Source organism: Sorex araneus, chromosome X (assembly GCF_027595985.1).
Source record: "Sorex araneus isolate mSorAra2 chromosome X, mSorAra2.pri, whole genome shotgun sequence".
In the NCBI taxonomy this organism is placed as follows: Eukaryota; Metazoa; Chordata; class Mammalia; order Eulipotyphla; family Soricidae; genus Sorex; species Sorex araneus.
In genome coordinates, this window is record NC_073313.1 from 193,896,322 (window position 1) to 193,921,715 (window position 25,394).

Below are 25,394 nucleotides of genomic sequence, written 5' to 3' on the forward strand. Positions count from 1 at the left end.
AAATCACTCCTTTGCTAATAATATTTTTCATTTTGATTATTTAAACATAGCAACAGAGTCTCAACCTTTATACAGAGAATGATGATTTCTAGATGACCTATTTTAAACCGACCTCATATTGAAGCAGCAAAGAAAGGAAAATTAAATAATATATTAACGTCTCATATCTGTTAAACAGACTTTTTCCATTCATAAAGTAGCTCTATCCATCCGTGGAAAGGTTCATCTTTTGTTTTTCCCTGTGTTTATAGGTTATATTTTTAAAGGTGCTGGTGGAGCCTCTGTACAGTGGATTGGTTCCCTAAAAATAAGGAAGAAAAGATTTAAGAAAAAAGATGTTAATTTTGTTATTATACTTTTAATATATTAAAATAAGTTCATTGTACATTAAAAATTAGAGGAAGAGTAAAGTTCAATATTGGAGGTCATTTGAACAATATTGATTAATTTACAATTTCATGCTTTCAACATCTGTAAATGTATATATCTCCATTTTATTTTTTAAAATAAAGAAGTAATCCCATTTATGTATTCTAGTATTTTTACCCTTTGAGGTAATTCACTTCTGGATAGAAAACAAGATTTTGACTGCTTTGTTTACTGCCCTTTAACCAATTCTGAAAACGGTGTCTCTTCCTTCTAAATACTCAGTATTTATTGTATGAACAGAATAAGCCATTAAGTGACACCCTCAAGCCTACCCCTACCCTTAAAAAAGAAAAGAAAAGAGAAGAAAAGAAAAGAAAAGAAGAGAAAAGAAAAGAAAAGGGAAACTAAAAAGGCAAACCAGTAGATGCAAAACTGAATGACAGAGTATCTGCCTTTAGGAAATTTGTTGCTGGTGGTACACATCAAAAAAAGACATGAATAACCTTGTTAAAATGAGATCAATACGCAGCACTGTTTACAATAGCCAGAATCTGGAAAAAACCCGAATGCCCCAAAACGGATGACTGGTTGAGGAAACTTTGGTACATCTATACAATGGAATACTATGCAGCTGTTAGAAAAAAGGAAGTCAAGAATTTTGTAGTTAAGTGGATGGGCATGAAAAGTTTCATGCTGAGTGAAATGAGTCAGAAAGAGAGAGACAGACATAGAAAGACTGCACTCATCTATGGTATATAGAATGTCAGAGTGGGAGACTAATACCCAAGAACTGTAGAAATAAGTACCAGGAGGTTGACCCCATGGCTTCGCGGCTGGCCTCACGTTCCGGGGAAAGAGCAACTCAGAGAAGCGATCACCAACTACATTGTAGTTGAAGGCCATGTGGGGGAAGGGAGTTGCGGGCTGAATGAAGGCTAGAGACTGAGCACAGCGGCCACTCAACACCTTTATTGCAAACCACAACAGCTAATTAGAGAGAGAAAACAGAAGGGAATGCCCTGCCACAGTGGCAGGGTGGGGTGGGGGGGAGATGGGATTGGGGAGGGTGGGAGGGACGCCGGGTTTACGGATGGTGGAGAATGGGCACTGGTGAAGGGATGGGTTCCAAACTTTGTATGAGGGAAGTATAAGCACAAAAGTGTATAAATCTGTAACTGTACCCTCATGTGATTCTCTAATTAAAAATAAATAAATTATAATAATTAAAAAAAAACAGCAAGCTTCCGAAAAAATAAAATAAAATAAAATAAAATGAGATCAATATTCAAGAGAAGTAACAACCAGCTGCCTGGTAGAAACAGGGAAAGATTCTCAGAAAGGCGTATCTGTGTTCTTGAGAATAAAGGACCAAGATGAATTAAAAAGGTAGAGAATAACTGTGAAGCAGAGAGTGGCAGAAGTTAGGTCTGGGGAACACGATGCTCAGGAGTAAGTATAGGTCTCAAGGTAGGTCAAACCAGGCTTTGCATTTGGGACAGTGGAGACAGTGGGTTTTGTGTGACAATATCTGGCTAATTAAGCCGCACTCTTTAGGGTTGCAAGTATGTTTCCAAGGACTGAACCTTTCTCTGTGTTCAAAAAACACAAAGCTTGATCTTCCAATTTCTCTTTCTTTTGACGTCACTACTCCAGGTAGACATAAGACAAACCAGGTTGATATAGTTATTTCTTTCCCATTTTCCAAAGTTGACCACACAGGCTTTGACATCAGACAACCTGGTTAAAACCCACTTCTTCCACATGACCTTATCACATGACTTGTTCTTAACTCTTAAAAAAAATAAAAGATTACAAAGACATTCCCTTGGAACACAGCTCCTGCACATTGTAAGTTATACCACTTTGAAGTAGTTCTTATTTGTAGCTCTTCTTCATATTTAGAATTTTCTTCTCCTTTAAATCCTAGAGAAACTTAAAAAAACATCCTCCTGGAGCTTTGATACCTTAATACTTTTTAGTCCATTTTTTTTTCTTTTTGGGTCACACCTGGCAATGCACAGGGGTTAATCCTGGCTCTGCACTCAGGAATTACTCCTGGAGGTGCTCAGGGGACCATATGGGATGCTGGGAATCTAACCCTGGTTGGCTGCATGCAAGGCAAACGCCCTACCCACTGTGCTATTGCTCCAGCCCCTTGAGTCCATTTTTGAATATGAATGGAGTCTAGGTACTGCTTCTGAACTTCTTAGTGACTATTAGTGACTAAATCTTTCATGTTGCTTTTCTCATCTCATGATTTGTAGAGATGGTGTCAATTTCAAGGCAGATATTTGAAAAAGTAAAGCTACAAACAAAACGAACCAATGAATTGTGTTTGGTTTCTCAGGAACGGATCTATAGTACAGTGAGAAGAGCACTTTGCCTCCATACAGCCTACCAGAGTTTGATTTCCAGCTTCTCATATGTTCCCCCAAGCCTGCCAGGAGTTGTTCCCTGGGTGCAGAACCAAGAGTAAGCCCTGAGCACTGTCAGGCATGCTTCCCCTCCCAAACAGACAAACAAACAAAAAAGTATTTAAGCTGGAGCAATAGTACAGCAGGTAGGGTATTTGCCTTATACATGGCCGACCCAGGTTTGATCTCTAGCATCTCATATGTTCCCCTGAGAACCATTGTGAGGAATTCCTGAGTGCAGAGCTAGGAGTAAACCCTGAGCATTGTTGATTGTGACTCCCAAAGAAGTAAACAATAAAACTTTTTTTAAAAAATGGGGACTGGAAAGATAGTATAGGAGGTAGGGTGCTTGCCTTGCATGCATCCAACCTGGATTTGATCTCCTCATCCATATGGTCCTCTGAGGACCACCGTGAGCAATCCCTGAGTGCAGAGCCAGGAGTAACTCTGGAACAGTGCTTGATGTGACCCCAAAACAAAACAGAAACAAACCTTCCAAATAATTGCATTTTCTTTCTCAGTCCATTTCTCTCAGGTCTCAGAAGAACAAAATAAAGTTGAAAACTACTCCCTGTTCTTTCCCACTGACGTAGACAGGCAGGTAGATAGGAAAGGGCCCATGGCAATAAAATTTCTGGGGAGTAGTAAATCCTCATAGCCCTAAGAACCTTGCGAGCACAGGAACTAAAACTTGGTAAGATTTCACGTAGGGCTCACAGACCCAGAGAAAGCCAGACCCCCCTCCAAGAGAAGTTCCAGCAGGAATAAAGGTCAAGGATAGGAATTTCAAAGAGAACTATTGACCATTCTCAACTCTATCCTTTTGGCAACTGCCCTGACAATATACTTTTATCTAGGTAAAAGCCCCATGTAGGGGCAAGTTGGAGAAACCCTATAAAGGCCCCCTTGAAAAAAGGAAGGGTGTGCATATGTTGCTTAAGCCCATGTGCTGCTTGTGCCCATGTAGCCAAGCACACATGGCACCTGAGCATATGTGTCACCCACATCTCCCTTCTTGAGTTGTGTACTGGAACTCTCTCTGCCTTTGGAGAAGACCAAGTTCTTACTTGAGTGTGTTACTCTGTCTCTGTCTCTCTCTTTGTCTCTTTCTCTCTCACTTTCTCTCTCCTTCCCCTTCCTAAAAGCCTCCAAATAAAATCTATTTTATTTCACTGCTCATCTCCTCCTGAAATTCTTCTCTGCAAGATAGGACAAAGTACCTGGAAACCCTGGTTAAGGCCTAGGATTGACTTTCCTTTCCTGAGAAGAGCAATTCCTTGCTCCAGCCTGACCCTGTGGCTCCCCAAGAAACTGGGTGGTGTGGACCAATTCCCATGCAGAAAAGTTTGGTGTGGCTTGACAGCCACCTGGTGGGGTTATCGGGGCTCTGGCCTGTGCTGCCCAGAGGTTCATTGCCGTTTTTCAGTCCTACCCTTCACGGCGGGTACCTAGGGTGACAGAGGAGGATTGGGGGGAAGCGACAATCTCCTCTCCGCTTCACATAAACCACCCGTAGGAACCCACCTACTGCACCTGTTTCCTTTATCTTCACCCCAGTCTCCATTGTAAAGGGAAGTCACACCAGTTGTTTTTTAAGTTGCTCAGTTAGAGATATGACCTGTGACTGGGCAACATGTGAGCTTTGCTCATGTGTCTTTGGAGAGTAAAGGTCTCTAGGTAATGAGGCTATATTTAAAAAAGGAAGAAGGCACTTTAATGTGGAATGAGGAAGTCAAGTCATCATATTGCTTTGACTCCTGAGATCAGTCTGGATAATCCTAAAGGCAATCTTTATTTAGTCCTGTTGTTAATAGAACTTGAGATTTGAAAGATAAATCTCATGTGATATGATTTTATGTGCAGGTGGAGTTTTGTTGAGAAACAAAATTCATGTATGCAATTCTATAAAGTTTAAAAGACTGTAAACCAGGAAGCAAAAGTTAGGGGCAGAAGATTAAGGGACTGAACTAAAGAGAAAAGATGAAAAGAGTGTATGCATGCTAGAATGATTGGTGGAGCATTGTTCTGGAGGAAGAGGGAGCCTGAGGAAAAAGAAAAGACCCTGTGAGAGTAAATGGTTGAGCAAGGCCAGCTTTGATCTTCACAGGACCACAGACCCTTCGTAGGCCCATCTCATATCATGTGAAATATATTAAAATGCCCCTATATTCCTCATTAAATATAACTTAGATAGACTCTAAAGGAGGTGACTTGCATTGTAATCAACCAAATACACAATGTTATTTTGTAAATTTTTAATTGAGAATTCAATTTTGAGCAGCTTTTTTTCTGTATTTTGAAGCAACTTAATTGATATGTGTTTGCAACATTTTGGGAGTCTCTTTCAAAGCTAGTTATAGGTACTAGACTTACTAATCGGAGGCAATAGATAAACCCAGTGCTAACATAGTAGGGAAGTAGGGTTAAGTTTAAAGATAGAGGAGGAGAAAGCCCAAATATTTGCTATTGGGATGGCAATGTACCCTGCCCTCTGGTGATAACTAGCACTCAAATCTGGCAGTAATGTGGTCACATCTATTATTGTCTCCACCAGTGCTCTGCATGCAACATCCTTCCTACTCAGGATTTCCAGCTGAGAATGATGCTGGTTTGGCTCCATTTCAGGAGGATCTTCACTCCTACACTGTTTAGACAAGATTAGATTACTCCCTCTGCACCATCTGGGGTAACCAAGATGGTTATCCCAGGAGTCGGGGGTACTAATTTAAGTTGTGAATTCTGCAATTGCAATGGCACAATCTCAGAGCTTGAAAAAGTGGTAATAAGAAATCCCTCTGCCATGACCCACAGCTCTCTTAATGACTGTCTAACTGCCAGACGCAGACCTGATTTGCTTAGCACAGTACAAAATCAATCCATGAAGGCAAGAAATGTCAGACTGAACATTTTTGCCTTTAGTTAATGACTTGTCATCCTGGGAAAAATGTCTAATCAGAGATGAATTTAAATTATCTTTCTTTTGTATTTTCATAAAAATATGGATGGTTATTTATTAATAGTGTGATAAAAAAAGGTAACTTGACTGTGGCTATGTTGAAATGTTTCAGGAGGCAGGAGAAAAGCTTTTTCTCATCTTGAAATATGTCATCTTAGAGACCAGAGTGGGGGGTTATGAATCAGGATACTCCAGTGAATCTACCCAGTGCCTAGAGTTACCCTGAGTTTTGAAAACCAAATTCACTACTTAAAGGAGAAATATATTTTAGACAAAAGCTTGAGGGCTCCCAAATGGTGTGCTGAATGCTGTTTTATTTCCATAGGACATATCAGTGAAATTGAATTGAATTATTTAATCCAAACCTCTTTTGCATCTAATTGAATAATTATTACTCAGCCATCAAGTAGACAAGAACATCAAACATTTGTTATTCAAAGAAACTCAATTTAACAAGGGAATAGTAGTTTTCATTTATGCTTGTATTTGTTTAATGCATATTTTTGTTTAATTTTAGATGAAGAAAGTGTAAAACTGCAGTGTTTGAATTTCAGTCATGTTCTACATCCTGAGGGAAAATAATTCATGTTTTGGGAAAATTAGCTGTTAATTAAAATGTTATTTTAAAGATATTAATCACTTGTCAGTACTCATGCCTTTGTATGAGAACATTAAAATGTGCTGGTTAATAGTTACACATTCCATAATTGACTAAGAGCTTGTTTGCAGGACACTTGCTTATTATTTCTAGGAGTGTCAAGGCTGTGTTTGGAAGAAACTGCAATTAGGAGTTCAGCTTCACTATGGACTAGCAATTTGGGAAGACTCTAAACTGCTCTGTTTCATTTTTATTCTATTCAAATACAGTTGTTGAGACCACTCCCTAGGCTGGTATTAGTTCAAGTAATTGCTCTTATTATTTTTCATGTTAACTTAACCACCTTCCTTACTGACAATTGCAAGGCATTTACTCATCAAGTGTCACTCATCAAGATACTTTATAAAAGTTAAAAATAGCATCTGCGGCCATGAGATTAGGTAAAGTTAATTTTTCCAATGAGTTTGATCCTTCAGTATTGGGATCTAAGTCACCAAACTAAGGTATCATCTTACATTTAACATTCTTAGGGATGGATAAAGGATATCCTTATTGGAAATCCACAATTTACTTTCCTAGAGGGTAACAAATATAATAATGAGTCCCCCACTGCTACATACACAAGAGGTTAATATATATGTATATACATTTATATATTATAAACCACTGTCGACCTATTATCCAGATTCAACAGCTCTCAATATTGGTCACATTTGGTTAAATTCTCCCTCTCACTTTGAATTGTTTGAAAGCAAACCAGACTTCATTTCCTTTCAAAAAACATACTCCAAAATATGGAAAGATTCTTCCAGCCCCTGTGCAAGGTTGAGTCACCTGGGGTACCTTGGAGTGATGGGGGAGTGGGAGAGCCCAGTGCCCACCCAAACAGAGCCCCGGCAGTTGAAAGCTTCCACACTCCACAATGGCTCCCATGCTTCCAGCTGGACTCCACTGCTGGAGGCAGACCCCACACAGAAATTAATATGCTGAAAAATTCAGATGAGTTTCACTGGTGCTGGTAAACAGAAACAAGTGACCCTAACTCTGAGGGAAAAGAGATAGAAATTGGAATTTCTCTGAAAAGATGCCGTACATGGAAGTGAAGACTGCTGGTACACGGGTCTATTTTGCTTAAAACCTCAGATCTTTTCAGAGTTGTAATGGGTAACCTTCCCTCATCTCTCCACACTTTCAGAAGAGCCAGCATTGTGCACATCCCAGATCCAGCTCACATCCCACCACTACCAACATGTAATCTTATCTACCAGCATTATCTAGACTCAGATATAAATATTGAATGAGAAAAATAGACCCCAAAATAGTATTTTATAGAAGTCATCATACCTGATCCTGATTATAATAGATTCATGTGTCCTTGTTATAACATTCAGTCAATCTATATTAGCCTTTCCCCAGCTGTTTCTCAAATACATATTTTATCATTGAATTGCACAGCTCAGGATCAAAACAAGACCCACACATCAAATTTGGCATTTTATATAAAAGTATTTTAATGGGAATATAAAATAGAGGAAATATTTCATTATTTAACAAATAATGAAATCTGGGCTGTCCCACTCTCCCATCACTCCAAGGTACCCCAGGTGACTATATATCATGGTTATTCTCAAATTACCACATAAGAATGACTGCACTTGTTTGTGGAATATAAAGTAACAGAATGGGAGACTAACACCCAAGGATAATAGAGATAAGGGACAGGAGGATCTCTCCATGGCTTGGAAGCTGGCCTTACATGCTGGGGGAAAAGGCAGCTGGGATGGAGAAGGAACCACTAAGTAAATGATAATTGGAGGGATTGCCCCAGGTGGGTGATGTGTGCTGAAAGTAGACCAAGGACCAAACAAGATGACCTCTTAGTATCTGTATTGAAAATCATAATGCCTCAAATTAGAGAGAGAGTAAGATGGATTGTACCTGCCCTGAAAGCAGGGACTGTGGGGCGGGGTAGGGGTGGTGGGTGGGACACTGGGAACAATGGTTGTGGAAAATGTGCACTGGTGGAGGATGGGTGTTCGAGTATTGTGTGACTAACACAATCATGCTAGTTTGTAACTGTATCTCACAATGATCCAATACAACTTCTTTTAAATAAAATAAAATAAAATGAAATTACCACATAAAATATAAACCTTCCTTACTGCAATACATTTACCTAAAACAAAAATTTTCATTTTTTAGGAATTGACAATCTCACTATAGACTTAGAGAAGAAAGTGTTAATGTAAATTTATATGGAAAGATAAACTGAAAGGATATTGTGTCTGCTCACATTTTCTCCAGTGAAATTGATCTTTTTTTTAGAGTAATATAAGATAATTGCTGTTAGATAGATGGACACACTATTAGAGATAGAGAGATGAAATTAAAACCATGAAATTGTTTCCATGGGCCTCTAGAAATATGATTAACTCTCCTGTGCATTATAAACATAGGAAATTGGAGTTATGCTTTGTGTTTGTCTAGTGTGAAGAGGAGATACCTAAATTATTTCCACTGAAAACATTTATTTAAACATTTATATTTTCAGTATTTTTTATCTCCAGCTAGCTGTTTAAAATTTATGTTATTCAGAAAAGCTAACTGAACTCTATTTTTAAAAAGTATTCTCTGCTTTCTATTATGAGTAATGAGTATTTCCATGGAAATTGGCATGAACTGTCAAACTGCTTATGAACATTATTGCATTAGCTATAACATAACCGATTCCTGGAGACCTTAGATACACCACCTATGCTTTATTGACCAGGACCTGATTAAATAAGACTTTCAGTGATGAAGAATGTATTTCTTTGATATCCCTAGTAAATCTGTGAGGAATTTCTTGAGACTTTTCAGGATGGTGAAAACCCCAAGAGCACTGAATGATCTTTAACTCTGCTCTATATGCATAATGATCATCATAGTCCCAGCCCAGAGGTCCCTCCCTCCCTGGAGCAGAATAGAAATCAAAGCTTTTCAGAAGGTGGCAAGGAGGGTAGAGGAAGAACATGAAATTCTGCCTCTTTAAGATCAGAAGAAAACTGAGAAGGCTCTCCTTTCTCCTCAAAGCAATTTCTCCCCTAAACAAAGGATAGCTCTGAAGTGTTCACTTACCGTTTGCCACTTGGCCTTCGATCGTTCTGCTTCAAATTTGGCAACTTCTTTACGATCATGAAATGAAACCAGCAGCTTCCAAATGCAGAGTAGGACAACACCAATGATAAGAATAGCCAGTGAGACTCCCAACATGATCATAGGAATGTTTGGGGGCTTTGGACAGTCTAGGAAGCAATGAAAATTATATAAGGAGGGTGGTACAATTTGCATTTTCATGTACAGAAAACGTTTCTCATTAAATTTTACAGCCCGAATTTTATTCAAATAGATGACAAATAGTAATACATTTTGTCTTGCCAAATTAAAAAAATAGGTATTTGTTAAAGAAAAGGTTATATATATTCAATGTAGAACAGACGATAAAGCAGGCATTTGGTTTGTCAAGCAACTGGATATATGTCTGAATGGCTGACTCGTCAAAACAGTGCCAATTTGTGTAGATAGAATATTTAAAAAACCATGAGAAAGACTCTAGTTTTATCACCAAAGATGGACTCTTTTGGATATGACAAAATAGAAATATAATGTACATGTGCACATGTTTAATCTCTGGGGCGGTCAGGAAGAGCCCAAGCAGCTCTCCCTTTTGCTGCCAGTGTTTGGTGGTTCTCGGGCTGCTTGCCCAGGCAGGGTGGCCCATGCCATGGGGCAGACAAAGGAGGAAACAAGGGCCAAGCCAGTTGATTGATCAGTTGCCATTTATTCCATTCTCCCCACGTGCCTGTTCCAGTTTCTCTGAGCCCCCCATTCTAGTCTCACACTGCCCCTCATTCCTGTCTCTCCACTCATCTCTCTGTGCTCCATCTTGCTTCCTGCTCTCTCTCCCAACTCCACTACCCCTTGTCTCTCCACGCCTGTCTCTCTACCCTAGCACTCTGGGCCAACGCTATACCCAGTCCAGTAGCAAAATCAATATAAGAAAGCCCTTCCTGACTGCCCATCAGGCTTAAGGGCAGAAACACCACCTAGGGGTGTTCCTCTCTTCTCCTTAGTCCAATAACTTAATTAACATCTTAATTAACATCTTAATATTAGTTATTTTTGTATGGACACAGTAAGAGACACATTGAGGCTTTTAGGGCAGCTCTCCTGGGAACATCTTGCCACACACTCAGACTACAGTACTCAGGCCAGATTAATCATTCCTAACCCTAGCAGGCTAAATCTAGTTTTTATTTTTTGGATCATGACAGAATTTGTCCATGATCAAACTCTTAACTTACAGTTAAGCATTAGGTGGTTTGGCCAGGGCCATCTCATTACGAGGGTAGCACATAGCTCTCTGCTTGCCCTGTGTCCATCCAGTTCCTCATCGGGACCCTGTTTTTGAGGGCACTAGGAAGTAAGGGCAGCTGAGGCTTAAATTGAGAGAATAGATGCCCGAAGGTAAATATCATTGAGAGTCCATTAACTCCCAAGTTACAAAAGTATAGCATTGTCTTTTTGTGCCCATATAAAAAGGACATTGCTTTGAATTAACTAAGCAAAGAACTTAAGGAGAAAAGAAAAATAATATTTACAGGTCAACAGAGCACAAGGAAAGAAATTACAAATAAACAGAAAGGAATGGGAGCACTGTGATGAGAGTAATCCAATATACCTAAGCTTCCTGTGGCAAGGCGGAAAGGACAAACCCATGTTATCCTACATACACACATATAATTTTTTTCAATGATTTTCTTGAATATGACCAACCTAGAATAATATAACCAAAATTATATGAAATTGTCCATGACAGGATTATTATTTTTTTCTTTTAAAAGATAGAAATGTCAAGGCTTTTAGGTTTATTTTATTTAACTATAATGCAGTGCTCCGTTCTCCTGGATAATCCCAGACTGGGGTAAGGGGAAACAGGTTCAATTTCTATCAGATGTACAGTAGCTGTGTAACTACAGTCTAGTCCTTCCATCACTCTGAGTCCCTAGGTCTTCATCTTCACAACAAAGGAACGGGACTTCAGGGTCCCATCATTCCCTGATTAAGTCTAAGTGCTCATTAGCATTAAACCTACAACTTTCTGTTACTGAGATTCTGATTCAGTGGGTCTCAGGTGAGTCCACAGATTTTATATTAGGAAAAGTATTCCAACCGATTCTTCTTTTCAAAAAACTTGGGAGTTAGATCGTATATAGTCCTTTCAATGGGAACATTCCTTAAAATGTCAATTTTACTCTATTGATAATATTAATGAAAATTTACAATTAAATTGCACTTTCCCTCATTGACTGCACAATGACGAATAATCCTTATAATATGTCTGGGATATGATATACTTCTTAGTGAAAATTATAATTTAGTTCTCCCTTACTTTTATGGAGGAAAAATTCCCACATAAATTTATTATTACATATCTGCATCCCTCTGCAAGAATAAAGGCAATTTCATGGCATCCAGGGAAGGAATGAATCACGCTGTTTATTCAGACATTTCTTGCTTTTAAATATATAATAAGGAGAGGTATACACACAAGACAAGCCCTGATGCTTTCAAGGTAAGGATCTACGACTGCTGTGAATTATTATGGGATTAATAACCTTCTCCCAGCGTGATGCCTAGCCTCAAACACTTTTTGTTCTTTGACCAAAAAAAATCTATATAAGGGGATTACAAAAAAATACATAAAGGAGCTAATTAAATAATTACTATGAAGCATGAAGATGGAAAGATTGTTTCTAACATAACAAATGAACCACAACTTTTTCTTATTGGTTAGCAATATTCCTGCGAAGAAAGCTGTGTGTCAGTAAAACACACATGTCAGTAAAACACACATATATACTCGCTACTTCTTTGCCTATGAAATATCTCAAGTGGGGGCACATTCTACTCCTGTTCAAATCAAGATGAAACTTGTTAAGACCTTGCAGCCAGAATGTGAATAAGGAGGGCTCTTCATCAAGGAATAAATAAAGGAAAATCGAGCTTACTTCAGCAGCAATAATTATTCAAAGAACTTCAAGCCATTGAGAATGAAACATTTATCCAGAAAAACATTTTGACACAAGAACCAGAGCAGCAATGAAGGATCTATTTTATAAACATTCTGGTATTTCTTGGAATGTTCAGATTTAAGAAATATTTAGTGGTAGAAAAGGGCTGTTTCTGTCATTGGTACCTGCTCAGTGCTGCCCCTAATTAATTCTAAACTCTTGAGTATCTGATGCTGAGTACCTACTAGCTGCACACATGTCACTACTGAGTGCATGTGGAAGAAATGTGACTTTCAAATCCAGCTGTGCACTAAGTGTAAAACACATATATTCCAATGGCCTGATAAGAAAAAAAATCAATATGTAAGATTACCAATGAGATACTTTAAAGTAGCTCATTGGTAATCTTACATATTGATAACATACTGAAATAAATATAGATTAGCCATGATGGAATAAAAGATGTTAAAAATTAATTTCTTCTGTTCATTTCTTTCTTCATGTGGTTGCTAGAAAACTTAAAATAACATGTGGCTTGTATAACATTTCTCTTAGACAGGGTTGCCAATATTTGGGAGATTGAGATATTTATTATGATCACACAGCCAGTGGGAGGCAGTATAGTACAGTAGTTAAGAGTCTTGGCTGGGGGCCAGACTGCCAGTTCTCCAACCAGAGCTGGTGCTTAATTTCTGCAAGACCTTGTAGATTGTTAAGCTTCAACTGCCTTGCTTGTAAAATAGAAGTAATAGTAAGACATGCTTTAAGTGGCTGTTGAGGGTATTGAACGCAGGTCTGTAACACACAGAGAAAAGTAACTAGCATATGATAGTGAGGACTCAATAAGCAAGAGCTGCTGTTACATTACTACTCCCTCCCCTCTCTCGCCCCCACCCATTTTTTAATCCTCAAGACGCCAAGTGTGAAACACTCAAGTGTGAATTTATGAGTATAACATCCACACTCACAGCCTGAGCAGAAAGTGTCCCTAACTACTATCCTTGACTATAATTTTTATGAACACGGTTCCTATTCTCTGAATGTTGCTTAAGATTCGGGGAATAAAGCTCTGATGGTGAATATTCTTTTTTCAACCTTATTTTTATTGAGGTTTTGTGATTTAACATACTGCTGATGATAGTTTTCCATGCATATTATTTCAACATCACACCCTTCGTTTGATGTTAAAGATTTGAGTGAAGAGAGTGGTCTCTTTTCAATTTGTTCAGTTGGCCTTAGGAATTGTTTACATCTGCCACTTCCTGTTGCATTTTGTATATTTTCTATCCCTGCTTTGACCAGGTTCCCCCCGGGATTCCCACGTCTTAAAACCCTGAGAAGGATCATGGAAAAGCTCCCTTGCAGGTCTGGAAAGCTGCAGAGAAATCATTCTTCCTTGCTTTCCAAAGTGTAGGAAAATAAAATACCTTAAACCAAGGACTTTTGAGAGTATCTGAGTGCTTTCCAAGGGATGGTAAGTTGATGTATGCACATTGTGGGCAGTGAAATAATTTATCAACAAATGCATATTCCAATTACACTTATTATACCCTTTGTTTCTAAAACTATGGTTGTGATCCCATCCAATATCAAGTTTGGTAACTGGATGTGGAAGTGTGGAAAACTTGGCAATGGTAAAAGATTTCTGAGTGAGCAACATAGTGACCAAAAGTTAATTAAAAATCAACTACACAATGAATCAAAGGTCTTTGTTCTTGGTAATGTGGAGTTGTAAATGGATAATGGTTAAAAATCCATGAACTAAGTTTAAAACCCTTGAATTTAAAGCAGAGTTCTTTGATAGCTTTTTGTTGTTATTGTTGTTGTTTTTGTTATTTTTTCAGTAGGATCAGTATTACAAGGAGTGGTTTTGATTTTAGAACAATTTTCAAAAACCACATCATAGTCACAAACTATGTGTCATAGTTTAAAAAAAATGACCTTACAGCACTGGGTAGGAAGATGAGGTAGAGTTGTTTTGTTGTTCTTTTATAAAGTAATTCTTCCTGGACAGTCAGATTAATCTTCCCTTTCTTAATGAATGATTTCTAGTAAGCATTAATCAATGTGAAGTTTTTTGTTTTAGTGCCACATCTGGTGATGCTCAGGCTTTGCACTGAGGCTTTGCACTGAGGAATCACTGCTGGTGGTGCTCAGGGGACCATATGGAATGAGGGAGATAGAACCTGGAATAGCTGTGTGCCAGGCAAGCACCCTATCCTTTGTGATATGCTCTGGTCACATATTTTTATATGTGAATTTGAAAGAAGTTACTTATGTGAGTTTGAAGTCTCCAGGTGCATTTTCCCACCTGAGCTTCTAGGCCACGTTCACCATCATGTCTTGTATTATGCTCTCTCCCTTTCCTGATCGCTCAGAACGACAATATGATATTTTTCTAATAATGTTTTATTGCTTGTTTTATGAGATATTGAAGTTACTTTTTTATTACCTTGGAATTACTTTGACTTTTTTTTTTTTTACAGAGAAGTGATGTCAACTTGAAACTCTTGCTTTCAAATTCAGTACTTAATCTTTTATGAGCTCATTGATAAGCGAGTATACATAGTAAAGTCCATTTGCCTACTAGCCTGCCTTTGTGGCTACTTTCTGGGGCAGTAGGCTCTAGGCTTTGGGAAGAAGGGGTTTGTTGATGTAGTTTGGTGAGGTCTGACAGAATGTAGCTGACATTTCTGCAGGAAAAGTTTAGGGTTGCATCCTTTCAGGCAGAAAGGTGAAGGCACCAATGAGTACCAGCTATCACAACCAGGGGTATGTAGTTGGGTGGTTCACAAAGGGCTGTAGCTATCTGTATTGGGGTGACCTGGTGAGAGTTCAAACACAACATAGGGTCCACAACCAGCTTGCCGAGTCAGGCTCACGCATTTTAGGAAACTTTCGACTCGCATCTGATATTCACTAAAATTTGAGAACATCTTGGTAAAAATTTCCTTTCCAGTCATTTCTTCACTATCATTTAGTATCCTCTGCCTGTGGACAGTTTGCATTTTCTTTTTTCTTTTTCTTCTTCTCAAAAATCCTATACTACTATCTGTTTTCAGGAACCAAAAGAGATCTGAAAAGGATTTTCACTATTGTGACACAATTTGAGATGAGAATACAGCACTCAGCCTCTGTTTTGCAGTGAGCTAGTGTGTGAGGCTGTGTGCATGTTGAGCAGCAGGTGTCTCGGCTTGTGGAAGGGCAAATGTCATGTGGAGCAAGGCCAAGCCTCTTCCCCTTAAGTATGGTCAACAGCCTTTTGCAAGAGCCTTGACCTGTGAGCTTTATCTCGATTTCTCAATTTGTTTTGTGCATCCATTAGCATGCTGGTTCTAAGATATCAAAAAGGAAAGCATTCGTACGGAAAATGAATATGCCCGGAAACAGAACTTGAAGTCCTTGGGTGAGATTTTTGCTGCTCCGACAGTGTGGCAATGATTGCAGCTAATTAGGACTTTCATTTTGAAAGGTTACTTAGTTTTGGGGTGGCTTTGCAGGACCTTTGCGCTCCTTCAAAGAACTATGTGATATAGCAGGGTGTGAGGCGAACAGTCAAGCCTAGTGTTGACTTATAAGGCTTCACTTCAGCTATAGCAATAGTGAATCACAGACAAGGTTACAGTGGACTTAGGTGCCTGGCCTGGTAGACAAAGACAACTCAAGATGCTCACAGAAGTCTTTCTTCCTCTATGTCCTGCCCTTGGTCTCTGTACTTCCCAACACCCCAGCCTCCAAAAACTCAGCTGAAAATACAACCTCATCACTACTCTCAGCATTCCTATGGGCTACTTGTCCTGATTCTGGTAGATAATACCTTATTCCTACTTCATATAGACTGTGCATTTGCCATATATCCCTGCTTTTACTATAGGTCAATGTCATTTTAGGTATATAAGTTGGTATGATTTGATAGGTTGCTATCTGGTACAGGAATGCTAAGATTCCACATAAATCAGTGGTCATTGCCTTTAGTCATTTTGCTTTGGTCATGTTGGCACATGAAAGTCTTCATATAAAATCTATATCTTTCCTGAAAATGAATTTTTGTTGTTGTTGTTGTTGTTATTGTTGTTTTGTTTGTATGAAGTTCTCCTGATTTCTAAGCCAATTCTATGACTCCACAGAAGTCATAACTTCCCTTGCAGATCTCTGCTTTCCTCCTTACTGTCTATTGTTTTGGTATTGATATTTAATAATCCAATTCTATAGGTTATGAAATAGCACATATTTCACATGCACTATTCCATTAAGTCCTTGAGTCAATCTTTGGAGAAAAACCTCTCTTTTGGCATTTTACAATTGAAGATATAGAGATGCAAAAAGGCAAGTATTTCTAGAATGCCAAGCGGCTATTAGTGGTGGCAGTGAATTTGGGCTAAAGTTTTCCTGATTCAAAATTCATATTCTTAACTGCTAAGTCTTTCCTGTTGTCCTTCCTTAAATCTTTTGCTTATGTTTCAAGTAATCAGTCCACTTTTCTGATTTATATCTCAGCTTTCCGAGAGACCGTGCATGGTGCAAATATCACATGTTGTCTTTTTGGTTATTATCATATCAAACTTTTAAGAGGTGTCTTTCAATCCTTCAGAAATTAATTACACAAAAAAATTGGAAGCATTTTTATTGGTAAGCTATCCAAAGTGTTTTTCTGGTGGTTTTTTCTCTGATAGTATCACATGCCATAATGCCAAACGGAAGATAAGGCACTCACCTTTCTCACTGATATTGTGAATGATGGTTTTCCCCTCATTATCTGTAGTTATTAGGAATGTAATAAGACATTCATTTTCTCCTTGCAGAGAACAGGAAACAGAAGTATCCTTTGAGAAATCTGCAGATAAGTCATTCATTAGGTTAAATGAGATTCCATAAATTTCATTTTTAAGGTTAAGTAGTATTGAGTTTTGATATGCAAATTTGAATATTAACAATACAGAATTAGAATAAGACACTCAAAATGGGAAACACTTACTAAGATTTTTCCTACAGCTGAGGTTTTACTTTTTGTCCATATTGCAGAAGAACAGTTACAGAAGCAGATAATCAAGACTGACCATCAAATTCAATGATCTCTAATATATCTATTGAACTGAGGGGGCAGGATTTTTAGAGAGTGAAGGTTACATCAGTCAAGGTAGCTGTTTTGGGAATTGAATGATAATGATTTTGGTAACAGGAGTTATATAATTTTTGACTGAGAGCATATGGTAGGATTCCTGAATTATATTTCAGAAATAATCACTATCAGTTCTATAATCTAAACTTATACTTGTAAAGGTAACTTTAAATAAATCTAAATCTAAAATCTAAATTTATACTTCTAAAGGTAACTTTGAATAACAGTAGTCAAGATTGCTAGACATCTTGTTCTACAATAGTAAATATAAATTAATATCAAGAAACAGAATCTGTTCAGACCAGCATGGTAAAGGTAAATCCAAGGTTAAAAGGGACTCATGAAAATAATTTGTCTACATTCACTGTCACTGTCATTGTCATCCCGTTGTTCATCAGTTTGCTCTAGCGGACACCAGTACTGTTTCCATTGTGAGACTTGTTACTGTTTTTGGCATATAGAGTATGCCAAGGGTTGTTTACTAGGCTCTGCCATGTGGGCGGGATACTCTCTGTAGCTTGCCGGGCTCTCTGGGAGGGGCAGAGGAATCGAACCCAGGTCAGTCGCATGCAAGGCAAACGTCCTACCTGCTGTGCTATTGCTCCAGTCCTGGTCTACAACTCCATTATTAATTTATAAAAATTATAACCCAGTATAACCCCATTCTTTTTTGTTGTTGTTTTGCTTTTTGGGTCACACACAGCGATGCACAGGGGTCACTCCTGACTCATGCATTTAGGAATTACCCCTGGCGGTGCTTAGGGGACCATATGGGATGCTGGGATTCGAACCTGAGTCAGTCGCGTGCAAGGCAAACGCCCTACCCGCTGTGCTATCTATCACTCCAGCCCCTAACCCTATTCTTAATTTAAAACAATATAGTCAAATTTTATTTAAATCTTTTCTAAGTAAAAGCATCTTTATTTATTGAGCTTATTCAAGAGGCAGAAAATCAAATTCATGACAGAAATAGAAAATATAATAATACCGTCAATCTGAGGCATTAATGCTATGTTATCAATTTAAGTGGTCTGGCAAAATTATTCCAAAATTATGTAGCATTTTCTTTATTAAAAGACATATGTAAGGTTCTAGCTTCTAAGTTGAAGGTTTTACAAATTGATGTTTCACTATCACAAAACTATAAATAGAATGATTTCTCCTAGTCAAAAATGTTAAGATATGTTTAATATTAATATATCATAGTGTTTAGAATATCTAATTTTGGACTATCCCAGATAATCCTGGATATGTCCTTGCTTGACATTCATCTTTTCTTACTAGTTGAAAGATAATATTTAAAAAATAGAAAGAAATCTCCATATACTTTTGTGTTTCTAACAAGAGTATTCTTGATTTAAAAATGCCATAGAAAAACCATAGAAAAACAAAAATGTTCATGGTTATTGCATTTAAGATATAGGGTAAAATATGTCATGCTCTATAGGAAATATACTTGTAATGTCTTTGAAAATAGGCCAGTAAAAATTCAACATTATTTCTACCACCAGATGATATATTTAATTGGATTTTAATGGCAAACATTTTTCAACCTATTAAAAGTTACCTGTGGCATATTCGATATGCCAAAAACAGTAGACATAAGCCTCACAATGGAGATGTTACTGGTGCTCACTCGAGCAAATCAATGAACAATGGACGACAGTGCTACAGTGCATTAGAAGCACTTATTCACAAAGAATGTAAAGTAATCTACTTACAAATAATTTCTACCTTAATGTATTCTTAATGTTGATGATCATTTAAATCATCGGGTATTTAAAAATTGAGATTATGTGGATGCAACCCCAGGTAATTTGATTCAGGTCAATGATATAATTAGGAACTTGCATTTTTAGTTAAGATTTTTACCAAGGTGAAGCTCATTAACAGATCTGAAGTCTTTGGCAACACTTGATTAGTGTTACACTAATGTGTTACAAGTTGGTTCATAGCAACAATGCCTTATAAATAATACTTTGGAGGTTCTTACGTGAGTTCAATGCCTATCCTCTTCTACTATCTCAATCCAGTTAGATATTTAAAATTTGGGGAATATATTCTGTTTTGCTGAATGGTTAATTCCTTCCTCCCCCTCTCCTCCATCATAGTTCAGGCCCACATTTCCTCTGAAAGTTACTAAAATATTTTATTCTCAGGAAGATAGTCAGTAGATGGCTTACGTTGCTCCCCAGTAATGTTAATACTGCTTTAATTTTTTCCCTTCTTTTTACATAGCTGCAACGAAGCACAGGGAGGCTTAATTTACTGGGCCAGGATTACTTAAGTTTTAATGGAGTTGCTCACAAGACCTCTGAGTCATGACTCCCTCTTTTGCTTTTATTTACTGCACTCCTTTTCATGAATGTCACAGCTCTCGATTTAGCCTGTTTTGTAAGCTTTGGATATTAAAATGATATCACTGAATGTGGAACTAGAGGGCCTAGATGGAAATTTGAATACTTAGCTGCTCAGGTTTTCTTTTGTGACATCTAAGAGATGGAACTTCATTTTAAACCATCTTTATGAGTGCCCACAGTGCTGTTCTAGAATGACAATGAAAATATGTTCTTATAAGGGTGCTAAACCATACCTGGAAAAAGAAGCAATATGAAAATTTGGGCAGGAAGGTGGGGAACCTCGGAAGGCCCAGGAAAGCTGAGTAGACTATAAACTGTCTGAAACATTGAATCATTATTACTTTATGTTGAAAACCTCTGATGGTTGGTCAAGGCAGCAGTTCTTTTTCATTCTTTTGTTTTTTGGGTCACACCGGCAGTGTTCAGGACTGACTTCTGGCTCTTTGCTCAGGGATCACTCCTGGTGGAGCTTAGGAGACCATACGATGTGCCAGGACCAAACCAAGGTTGGGCATGTGCAAGGCAAACTTCTTACACTCTGTACTATCACTTTGGCCCAAGTTGGAAATTTTTAGGAAAAAAAATTCCCAAGGCCAAAAAAAAATTGAACTCCATCCATATTCTCTACCTCTTTGTCCTTTGCCTGAAACTTTAGGATATACCCTTTAACATGCAGGGCAACCCTAAGGAGTTATGAAAAGAAAACCAAAGTTTAACAAAAATTTACATGACCATCAGTGTTTTTTCCACTGAACACTTTCAGTTCTAGAGCTCCCACTTTGAGTAGCAGTGCTCAATTTAAGAATGAGAAAGTAACTTTAAAGTGTCTTTTTCAATAGGACAAATATAAACTTTCAGTATCTGTAGTGCAAATCATAATGCAGAGGAGGGGAGTTGGGAAAGGAAAGGATAGAGGGTAGAGAGAGGAGCGGGGAAAGATAAGTTTCTGCCATAGAGGTAGGTTGGAGTGGGGTTGGGAGAGGAACTGGGGATATCTGTGCTGGGAAATGTGAACTGGTGAAGAGATGGATGTTGGAACATTGTATGACTGAAACCCAATCATGGACAACTTAGTAACTATGTACCTCATGGGATTAAATAAAAATTAAAAAACAAAAAGACAAAATACAGAGTAAATTTAGAGCACATGTCCTTAGATATGCCCACACAAATCATCAGAGCACAGTTGAAAATTCTTCCTATGGTTATGAAGTCATGCTTATTTTACTGTGTTCTTGTTGAGGGAAGGATGGTTGTTAAAAGACTGAAAGAGAAAATATGCTGTGATGATTTTAGAGTGGCATACCAATAATTGTGTGTGTAACAAAACAAAATCTATGAAAACAATACTCATACGAAGGATGGCCTTTTAATTCACAGAATGACACGTATAGTCCCAACGCTTAATGTTATATTTTTAAATTTCTTTTTTTTTGCACAGAGGATCAAACTCAGGGCCTCACATATTGTACACATACTCTACCATGGAGCTATATCTTTGTTCTTGTAAGTACTTATGTGTTATTAGCAACCTAGTTATTAGTTTAAATAGAGATAAGGGTTGAGTCACATCTGTGATGCACAGGGATCATTTTCAGTAGCACTTAGGGACCATATGTGGTTTTAGGAATTGAACTCCAGGATTCAGCACAGGCCAAGTGTCTTAACTGCTGTACTATTGCTCTGATCCACACAATCAAATTATTTTCAGTTTCTGAGTTGGAAATAGTTGTTTCTCTGTTTTGAAGTTCATTTAGTCAATTACACAAAAAAGTACATATATTTAAAATGGCATTTTAGACGAGTCTTACACTCAAATCCAAGTGTTTGCAATATCTGTAAGGCTGTATTTAGATGTAGTAACTCAAAGTTTTTTATTTACATATTTCCAAGCTTTGCTTCTATTCCTCCCTGCTCTTCACCCCAGCACATTAGATTTCCCATGCTATACGTGAATTGAGTTCTTATTATTTGGCATTTTCTTTAATTTTTAGTCATATCTGAGAGTCACCTGGTAAATATTCCAACTGTTTGCTGTGAAATGCGCCCAGGAGGATAAGCTGAGGCTTTGTACTGGTTGCTAATGTTAACGGTACACAAAATGCCCTTTCAGGCAGCGCTGCTGCTGCTTCCCTCCGGTATTGGTGTGAGATACACACCAGCTTGTACAATTTACTGCTATTTGGCATATTTATCTTTAGTCACCAGACAAACAGATGAGAGGTTTTATGCCCCCTATCTAATTAGGCCCTTCCAAATAGCCTTATTCAATGCTGCACTGTTGGAAATCTCAATTTTGAAACAATGTAGGTAATTTACAAAACAATATAAATGTCACTAACTTATCCCATTTTGGGAATAGATTAATTTCTGTATTCTAATTTCATCTATTCAAGACTCACATCCTAGAGCATCATAAATTACGGTCTTGATTATTCCACTTTGCCTGTGATACATCTTGGATGCATCCCTAACGTGTGCAGAACAGCCTTTCGACCTGAGCAGCATGATAATGCAGAACTTATGAAGATGCAAAACTCGATCACTCAGACTGTCCCAGTAGAAGTCGGTCATCTTCGTTGTGTTAAAGTTGACAAGGTATATTTAAAATGGCTCTCTCTCAACTAAAATAGAACCTTTTAAATTATTTGAGACAATACTAGTGTGGTCCCTAATCCAAAACACACCCCCCCCCACATACACACGTATATTTGAGATAACACTAGAAAGAATTTGATTTTAAATGATTAGATTTGAAAGTGACAGGTGAAAGCAAAAGCAATGAGCACAACTGCTTGGCAGTGAGTGTCAATAAGCTCTTAGATAAGGGAACTGAGGTTTCAGGAAGGTAAGGATGTGGTCAAGGCTGGAAATGATAAGTATTTGGATGGGAGGGGAGGATAAATGACCATTAACCAGAAACTGCCCTGTGTCTGTGGGCAGCTAGTAGGACATCCAGTTCATACACTCCTTTATCCTAGCTTGAAATCAGGTAATCAGATGATAGAGGTGGCATTTTGGATTAGGTGTTAACATTTTAACTGCCTCTTCACTTTACTATTGCTCTAATTTAAAAAAATTAAGCAATCTGAAATTTCTGCAGTTATATTTGTTAAGCTGTGTTGAATTGCCACCTGAGCTGAATTCAAGTACTGTAGTTATGACTTTAAATGACTTATTTCCCAAACCATCAGATATTTCAGTCTTTTGGAATGCATTTACTTTCATAAATGAATGAGTGAATCAATGCTCTGCAACATTTGGGGACCGACTACTGTAAAGCCCTTAACAGTTTCTGTCTCTCAAGAACGATGTAGAGGAAATGAAAGAAATTCAACGCAAATACAACCTTCATCTTCATTGATGATCACACCAGCTAGTATGCATTTGTCAACACACTCTTCTTTAGTCTGGCCATTTGCAGATAAATGACATTCAATACAGCTCCTGGAACATTATTCAATAGTGTATATCAGTTCATGTTTGTGGAAAACAGATTTGTAACTGTGATATTGCATTATTGCTGTCTTTGTGGTATGTGCTATAGGAATAACTCATAGAAGATATTACCATTTGTTACTTAGAGTTATCTCTAAGCACAGAACCAGGAACAGCCTAGAACACTGCTGGGTGTGGCCCCCAAACCAAAAAAGGGAGAATTTTTGCTGTTTTATTTAGATTTATTTAGCTTTTCTACAAAGGTTTGATCTTACTAAAATTTGATTAGACACTAGACAAATTTTGAATTGTGTGTGTGTGTGCATCACACCCTGCAGTGCTCAGAATTTATTCCTGGCTCTGTCCTCAGGGATGACTCCTGGTGGTGCCAGGTTGGAAAGGAACCATATATGTTGTTGAAGATTGAACTGGACTTAGCTACAATCAAGGCAGGCAACTTAATCCCTGTACCGTTTCTCTAGTCCCATGGTTTGTTGTTTTTAAAAACAGAAATTGGGGCTGCAGTGATAATACAGTGGGTAGGGCTTTTACCTTGCATATGGCTGACCTGGCTTTGATCCCCTGTATCCCATATGGTCCACTGGTGTACTACCAGGAGTAATTCCTGATTGAAGAGTCAAGAGTAACCCCTGAGCATCTCTGGGTGTGACCCAAGAAGCAAGCAAACAAACAAAAACCAGAAATTGTAGGTATTAAGAACTCAAATGACTCTTAAATACTATTTTTTCTATAACTCTTTTGAATAAGTCCAAACCTTGATAGTGTTTTCAAAAGTTGAGCATCATGTAAAGCTTATAATTTCATTAATGCATGATTTAAAATAAAAGATTTCTACATTGAAAAGAATATTTCTAAGAGCATAGCCCAAGAACTAAGCAGATCTAATGATGCAGCAAAATAAAACTTAGACCCTGTATTAATTGTTGTGCTACAAATCACTTTAAAAACATTGTGGTTGGGTCATTCCAAACAGCATAACTTTTCAACAGGTGTACCCATCCAATCACTCGGCCTCTCTTCTTCCCCTGGTCATGAAAATGTACAAACTTTTCAAATACTTGAACTGTCCCTTCCTCAAATCCTTATCTCCTCAAAATGCAGCTAAATACAACTGTCCTTATTTGGCAGAGCTTTCCAAATACCTTAACCAGTAGGTCTCTGGAAAAAAAAATTGTCTAAATTCCTCTATAAGGAGGACTCAGAAACTGTATCTGTGTGAAAGTGTATACAGAGGCCCTGTCTGCAAATTGCTTTTGTGTTGCAAATATACTGCAATTGGATGACGTCATTTAGTGCCTTCACTGGAGATTGTGAAAACTCTTATTTTGTCTGTGCACTTCATTGGTGGCTGCTCAAACTGGTTTGGTAAGCCTATCACCAGCCATATTGTTTATTAGCACTCTCTCTAACTCCTCTTACAAATGTATCACAGTAATTACTTTTTTGTTTGTTTGGGGACCACACACAGCAATTCATGGGTCTGGCTCCCTATGTGCTCACGGGACCAGGCAGTGCCAGGGATTGAACCAGTTTCCAGCAGGCAAAGCATGTGCAGTAACCCACTGGTTTCAACAGCCAATCCAGGGTCTGATGCTTGTCTGCGGGTTTAAAAAGGTTGCAAATTATTGGTCTATAATTTTGATCTACTGCCAGTCCATGAATCAGTATGCAGGACAGGAAAAGTATAAAAGGTTCAAGATTACTGCTCAGCTCAGCTCTTTGAGCTATCTCCTTGGATCTCTTATTCTGATTACCTTTTCAGACTCTGTCTATCCCACTAGATTTTCAGCACTTTGTGACCACAACAGGAACTTTAATGGTTTCTGTTATTACAGCATACCCATGTTTTAACATTATTCCTGGTGGACAGAAGAAGTATAACCTATTTAATAAAGAATGCAGGAATGAAGTGACTCATCTCAAAACAAATATAAATACCAATGGGTTTACCCTACCTAACTGTCCAAATTGAAACTACTTTGCTTGTTTATGTCCTCATTTAAAGATCAAATTTAAAATTAGATCATGTTTACATAAAAGAATAGAAAAATTAACAGAATAAAGGT

General features: G+C 37.9%; 1 protein-coding gene across 1 annotated transcript in view; it reads right to left on the reverse strand.

Annotated features, from left to right (window-relative positions):
* Window positions 1-202: 202 nt before the first annotated feature.
* The window catches only part of ITGB6 (integrin subunit beta 6), an 80,511-nt gene continuing 55,319 nt past the window's right edge, over window positions 203-25,394 (reverse strand). The window contains exons 12-15 of the mRNA XM_004608104.3: window positions 23,219-23,316; window positions 17,105-17,224; window positions 9,455-9,621; window positions 203-301 (exon numbers count right to left, since the gene is read on the reverse strand). Of these exons, the coding sequence (XP_004608161.2) occupies window positions 203-301; window positions 9,455-9,621; window positions 17,105-17,224; window positions 23,219-23,316 (484 nt within the window). The remainder of the gene's footprint in view (window positions 302-9,454; window positions 9,622-17,104; window positions 17,225-23,218; window positions 23,317-25,394) is intronic.